General features: G+C 45.9%; 1 protein-coding gene across 1 annotated transcript in view; it reads left to right on the plus strand.

Moving 5' to 3' along the window:
* The window catches only part of ANKS6 (ankyrin repeat and sterile alpha motif domain containing 6), a 72,716-nt gene that overhangs the window by 41,563 nt on the left and 24,043 nt on the right, over positions 1-7,110 (plus strand). The window contains exons 9-10 of the mRNA XM_019536821.1: positions 3,188-3,237; positions 6,213-6,350. Of these exons, the coding sequence (XP_019392366.1) occupies positions 3,188-3,237; positions 6,213-6,350 (188 nt within the window). The remainder of the gene's footprint in view (positions 1-3,187; positions 3,238-6,212; positions 6,351-7,110) is intronic.

Consider the following 7,110-nt stretch of genomic DNA (forward strand, 5'->3'; position numbering starts at 1 on the left):
GTAAATTGGATGCTTATCTTGCTGGGATCCTATGACCCCAGCTGACTTCCTGCCCTTTGGGCAGGGGGCTGGACTCAATGATCTCCCGAGGTCCCTTCCAGCCCTGATGTCTATGAAATCTATGAAATGTAGTGCTTATCTTCAAGAAGGGGAAGAGAGAGGACCATTTATAGGCCAATTAGCCTAACTTCTGTCCTAGGGAAAATCCTGGAAAAATTCAAGAGAGTCTATGTGTGATACACTTGCAGAAGGTAGGATTCTGATTGACAGCCAGCATGGCTTCATCATGGGCAGCTCTTGTCTTACCAATCTTATCACCTTCTATTACTAGGTAACTCACCCGCTGGATAAGAGAGAGAAGGTTGACATTATAGACCTAGATTTCCAAAAGGCCTTTGATTTGGTATCCCATGATGTTCTTATAAGAAAATTGGAAGATTGTGGGCTTAACTGCTTGACATTTAGGTAGGTAGGAAGCTGGCTGCTGGGTAGGACCTGGAGCATTCTAATGAATGGATCTGTGTCATTCTGGTGAGAAGTGGCCAGTGGTGTCCCTTAGGGGTCCGTGCTTGGTCCAGTGCTTTTCAACATCTTTATCAATGATTTGGAGGTGAAGCTAAAGACTTCACTGGCCAAGTTTGCAGTGACACCAAGTTATGGGGGAGCGTGGTCACGTTTGAAGATAGGCTTGCAGGTACAGGCAGACATAGGCTGGCAAGTTGGGCGTATTGGAACCAGATGAGGTTCAACATTGAGAAGTGTAAAGTGCGCCATCTGGGGACGAACAATCCCCAACATAATTACAGGCTTGTTGGAACCAATTTGACTAGCACCATGAATGAAAGGGACGTAGGGGTAATAACAGACCATGAACAATTTGAACATGAGTCATCAGTGTGCTGCTGTAGCCAGCAGGGCAACCAAGACTCTAACATGCATCAACCAGTGCATCTCAAGTAAAACCAAGGAAGTGGTTCTTCTGCTTTACTCAGCATTGGTGAGACCACAGCTGGAGTACTGCATCCAGTTCTGGGCACCACACTTCAACAAGGACACAGAAAATTTTCAGAGAGTCCAGAGAAGAGCCATCCATATGATCAGAAACTTGCAAGGCAAGCCATATGAGGAAAGGCTGGGGGATTTGGGCCTCTTCAGCCTAAAAAAAGATTAGGCAATGAGGGGACTCGGTAGCAGCTTACTGCTACATCAAGGGAATGCATCAAGGGCTTGGTGAACAACTGTTCACCAGGGCACCGTTAGGGAAAACCAGGAGTAATGGCTACAAACTCCTGGAAGACCGATTCAGTATCAACATTAGGAAAACCTTTTTCACAGGGTGTCCAGACTGTGGAATAAACTCCCTCCAGAGGTGCTGGAATCACCTACCCTGGAGATCTTCAAGAGGAGACTGGATGGTCACCTTGCTGGGGTAACCTGACCTCAGTTGTCTTTCCTGCTTAGTGCAGTGGGCCTGGACTCTGATCTTGTGAGGTCCCTTCCATCCCCTTACAATCTATGAGTGTGGCCATGTAAGCATTCAGACTTAAACTGAGCATGCACAGCAGCCTGTTCATTGGCCAGGCAGGTACATATGCAGACCTAATTTATGCATGTAAGCAGTGAAATTGTAACAGGACAGAAACCTGACCAGTAACTTTTAGACCCTGGAAGAGGAGGCCCCTTCCATGTTTCATCCCCAGTAGCTCCATGGTTAAGGATAAGTTACGTGGGAGGCCTCCCTCAACCACAGCTAGTAACTCTATGACTTCCTAGTGTGATGTTCTAAGCACCAGACAATAGGCAAATCATTATCCAGTCCCTGCTCCTGTGCGCTTTTTGAAGCTGCCTATTGCATTTAATAGTTACTGGTAAAGGGGACAGTTTCTTTTCCACTAGAGGAAGGTGCCTAGGTTAGAACCCAAGGCCTGCTTCTTTCCAGAGCCATAGCCATCTGGCTGGGCTACATATACTCTTGTTTTTCTCTGCTCCTTGGTCTTACTTTCTCTCTCTCTTGTTTACCCAGGGGGTCAGCTTCAAAAGGAACATTGGAGAGGAGGTTAGGTATTGGATAACCTGCAGCCTGGTTGTTAGAGACTTTGGCTGAGAAGTCAGAGGGGTCTAGGTTGTGGACAAGGGTGTAACCCAGGTCTCTAACTTCTTGGTTCTAAGGCAGTTGCCCTAACTACTCAGCTGTTGGGGCTAAACATTAAGAAGGCCACCCCTTTCTGCATCGCTGTTTTTTGTGGAGACTTAAACCAATGTATGTACATAGGTAGCCATGTAGCTGCTCTGCCAGTGTGTACTTACAGTGTGCACCTACTGTGCCTTGCTTGGTATACATGCAGATGCTGTACAGATAATAGTCACAGACTGAGCATAAATGCCAAAAATGCTTCTTGCATGGCTAAGTAGGTGCTATTTAGATGAGCACAATATAATAGAATTCCACACAAGAAATGTGAAAACACCAAAGCCCACCTATTAAAATGTAATCATTTTCCACTGAAAAACTGAAACGCACCAATACAGAGTGCATGTACACGAGATGTTTGCCACGCAGCTGACTAATTAGCTGTGTAGTCAATGTTGCATGTCTACATGTGTAGCCCTATTAGGCTGGAGTAAACTAATTTTTTTAATACAAGTAGTATCCTGCTGCAGACTAAAAACCTGCAGAGTAAAAAACTGTGGAGAAAAAACTCTGCAGTAGGGCATGTGTAAATGCTGCCCTGCCTGGCTTGGGCACGCGAGTGCTTCAGTGTGGGGGCTGTCTGCCAGCTTGCCCTGTGCTGTAACACCCGTGTGCCCTAGCTAGATGCTCCTCTGCACGTTGAGCTGTGGGGGAGCAGCCCCAGGCTGGCAGGCTGACCCCACTTCTTCCCCGGCCCACTGTCAGCTGGAGCTGCTCTGATGCACATGTTGCAAATGAGTTTATTGCTTCTGGGCACATGTTCAATGGGTGTGCCTGGGAGCAATAAACTCTGGCGCAATAAGCATTTATTGCACATATAGATGCTCCTGTAGTATAGTAAATTTCTCTCGGATACCATCCCACAAACGTCAGCAGAATTACTACGGAAAAATCTGGCTTAGTGTGAAATAATTGTGCCCTGTGATATGTTTGTCAGCACTATCCTGGAGAATAAGAATCTGGAATCTTTAAATATTTTGTATGCATTTTTTTCAGGTACGGGTACTACAAAAATGGAAAAAGATGATGAAATACTGACAACTATGGTAAGTTTCAGTGCTCTCAGCATGCTCAGCACTTGTTCATGGTGACTGGAGTGGAGAGTATCCAAAATGCTGGCGTCCCCCCAGCCCCACAGTTACAAAGGTCATTAGCTGTTTTAGGCTGAAGTAGGACAAAATGTAGGACACAGTGGCATCTTAGGCCTCTGGCACTAAACTAACAACATGGTTAACCAGTCAGTCATGTCTTAAGTAGTTACCCATCCACAAGTTAATGCTGTGATAAAACAAGCAATAAACTGTAAAGTTATTACACAAATAACTTTGTGGCTGGTTGCTGTTATGCCATTAATTGAATGTTGGGCTGGGCTGGGGCTCCCAGCCACTGGGGTACAGCTGGGAGGCCCATCAGCTTATCTGGGCTCCTAGCTGCTGGGGCTCATCACAAACGCCTGAGGGTGGGAGCCCAGATCAACTGCCAGGCACCAGCCATACAAGCTTGCTTCTTGCCAGTGCAGGGGGAGTCCAGGATCAAGATCCTCGGCTCCTCCTGGACCTGCAATAAGACAATGGGATCTGATGTTTAATCCCACAGTCATGCCTCCTGCCTTGCATGTGTAGCATGGCAGGAAGGGATCATGCATCAGATCTTATCGCGCCTTTAAGTGCACGTCTGCCAGGGGCCTTAAGGCCTAATTGCATGGTAATTTTGAGTGGCTCCTGGAGCTCTTAACCCTTGGATTGTCTGTACATTAACATCTGAAACTAGTTTTAAGCACTTGGTAGGCAGCTCAAAGTTACTCTACTCCAGGGCAGGATTATCTCTGCTCTGTGTTACCCAGCTTGTGTTACATTAAGGCGTAGCCACGTTAGGCTACACCATAGTGTAAACACCCCACCTGTCCCCCTCCCACCACTGGCCTGGATCAGGCCCACTGTTCACCCCCATCCCTCTTCCCCCGATGACTTCTGGCTGTCCACACTGTCTGTCCTAGTGGAGCAGTCAGGGAAGGGTTAACCTGTCTGCTGGGCTGCTGCTACCACTGCATCACCACCACTGCTGCTCCCTGGGCAGACTCAGTCCAGAGAAAATCAGCAGCCTGGCAGCGGTGGCAGTGGGAGTGAGGCAAGCAGGTTATCTCTTTCCTGCCTGCTTCCCCAGCACAGACAGCATGGGCAGCCCTAGTAAGTGAGGGGTGGGAGCCCCAGGGGTTCGGAGGGGAATTAGGGGAGCCCAAGGGACAGGAGGGATCCTGGAATGGGAGTGAGGGGATTCTTATCTTTCAGTCCTCTAGGCCCTTGCTGGCCTGAATGTGTGACTGCTCCAAACTCAAGCTAGCACTACCATCGATCAACATCCATGTGGAGTAAATAGATGGTTTGGGTAATGGGATGAGAATCCATAGTCCATGTTGAGACCATGGTTAACCCAGTCAAATATGTAGATGATTTTTTGTTCTGTGATTTCTTGTTCAAGTTGGATTTCATGTTCAAGTTGGATTTCAAAGGGGGATTTCTTGTTTATTTTTTTTAAGGACAGCTACTCTTAGATCCTGTGCTAGCAATCATTGACCCGTTACAGATTCTGTGGAGTTGTAACTGTTGGAAAAATTGACCCTTATAGAAACCAATGTCTGTTGGTTGATGGATGTACCATCATATACTCCATAATGATTTTTTAAAAAGAGATCAATTGAATAAATGCTTTGCTCTTGAAAAGCCTTTAAAGAGCAATTTTAGTGAGGTGAATTCTGAAAGGTCCTAGTGACTTTTTGGAGAAATTTAAATAGTAGAGATGAATATAGTTCAGCATCATGTGCAACAAAAGAGGAAAACAAAGAAATCTATTTCAGTTTTAAATTTTTTTATAGTCTAGAGCAGGGGTTGTCAACCAGGGGTATGTGTACTCCCAGGGGTACTTTAGAAGGCCCTAGGGGGTACATGCAGGGGCATAGAGACAGAGCACTGCCATGCACGATCCTGCACTGCCGCGCAGGTGCTGCCCAACTGGCTGGACATGGGGGGCAGGGGAAGCCTGCATGTAGCAGCTGCCGTTGCTCCATGTTTGGCTGTGCACCACTCCTATTCCCGCTCTGTGTCGAGCCACCAGGGGTACACTGACCCAAAAAGGTTGAAAACTCCTGCTCTAAAGACTTGGTTGGATGATCTTCTCTTGGGAGCATAGAAGTCCAGAATGTGTACAGATCATTAGATCTTTGAGCACTCTTTAATGTGGCTAACTAAGGAAATTAAGGGTGGGGGGCACTTCTGTTAACTTCTGTTAACTGTTAAGTATACTTTATTATTCTATAGTGCAGGGGTTGGCAGTGCTTTTGGGCAGAGTGCCAAAAACACACACAACCTCAACTTGTAAGATGTTGGTGTCCCAGGGGAGAATAGAGGGGGAGCAGCAAGGTGCCCAGTCCTTGTAGCAGTACAGCCCCAGCCCCTTCCCTGTCATCAGCCCCAATGTGTGCATGGCAAGCAAAATACCTTCGCATGCCACACTGTCACCCATGCCAGGGGTTGCCTACCAGCTGTAGTGTATATCTTCACAAGTATTTATTTCAGAAATCTTGAATACATGTTACTTTTCCCTTTTAAAAAATTTCTGTTAATGACAGATGACAGAACAATGAGCAATGGTCTCAAGTTGTAGCAAGGGAGGTTTAAATTGTATATTAGAAAAAACTTTCTCACTAGGAGGATGGTGAAGCACGGGAATGAGTTACCTGGAGAGGTAGCTGAATCTCCATCCCTGGAAGTTTTTAAGGCCTGGCTTGACAGCCCTGGCTGGAATGATCTAGTTTGGGGATGGTCCTGCTTTGAGCAGGGGGTTGGACTAGATGACCTCTTGAAGTTCCTTCCAACCCTAATTTTCTATGAGTCTATGAAACCCTTAAAGTTTGATATTATATGTTTATAATCAGTGCATTCCCTAATAACTTCACTTTCTATTTTAAATATATGTCATTAGATCTAAAGTAATCTTTCCAAAAATGTACCATTTTTTTTCTCAGTTAAGAAGTGGTGCTCCATTTACTAGGCTACCTAATGATAAGCTCAAGGCTGTTATTCCTCCTTTCTTACCTCCCTCGAGTTTTGAGCTGTGGAACTCTGACCGAACACGTACAAACAAAGATGGCAAGGCTGAACAGGTGAGAACCACTTTACCACTGTTAGCAATCAAGTACGATTTTAATACCAGTGGAAACTGAGACATAGTAAGTGAATGGATTGTTCAAGAAAATACTGTATATTGTTACCTCCAGGGAATTTGAGTTGATAAGACCGCAGTTTGATAGATGTCAAGGCACTCTTGAATTCTTTCAATATGAGGTGGTAAGACTAACTTACAGAATCCTATTTTCTATTGCAAATGCTTTAAATTCCCATATCTGCACATGGTCTTCACCCTCTAAACTCAAGCTTCTCATGCAAGGGGGAAGGGGGAGGCAGAAATAGCCTTCTCTAAGAACAGAAGAATAAGTTGAGTAAAGGCTTGCGTGCCACACTAAATTTAATAAACTCCATCACTGAGACAGATTTGTCAAAAATTGCTGAGATGGCCATAGATTCCAAAGTAATTATTGGATGTATAGATTTCATAGATTTCATAGACATTAGGGCTGGAAGGGACCTCGGGAGATCATTGAGTCCAGCCCCCTGCCCAAAGGGCAGGAAGTCAGCTGGGGTCATAGGATCCCAGCAAGATAAGCATCCAATTTACTCTTGAAGGTGTTCAATGTAGGTGCTTGAACCACCTCCGCTGGCAGACTGTTCCAGACCTTGGGGGCTCGGACAGTAAAGAAATTCTTCCTTGTGTCCAGTCTGAAACGGTCTTGCAGGAGTTTGTGACCGTTCGACCTTGTCATCCCTTGGGGCGCTCTGGTGAATAGACGTTCACCCAGATCCTGG

The sequence above is a fragment of the Crocodylus porosus genome, unplaced genomic scaffold (assembly GCF_001723895.1).
Source record: "Crocodylus porosus isolate Cpor-Errol unplaced genomic scaffold, CroPor_comp1, whole genome shotgun sequence".
Classification (NCBI taxonomy): domain Eukaryota; kingdom Metazoa; phylum Chordata; order Crocodylia; family Crocodylidae; genus Crocodylus; species Crocodylus porosus.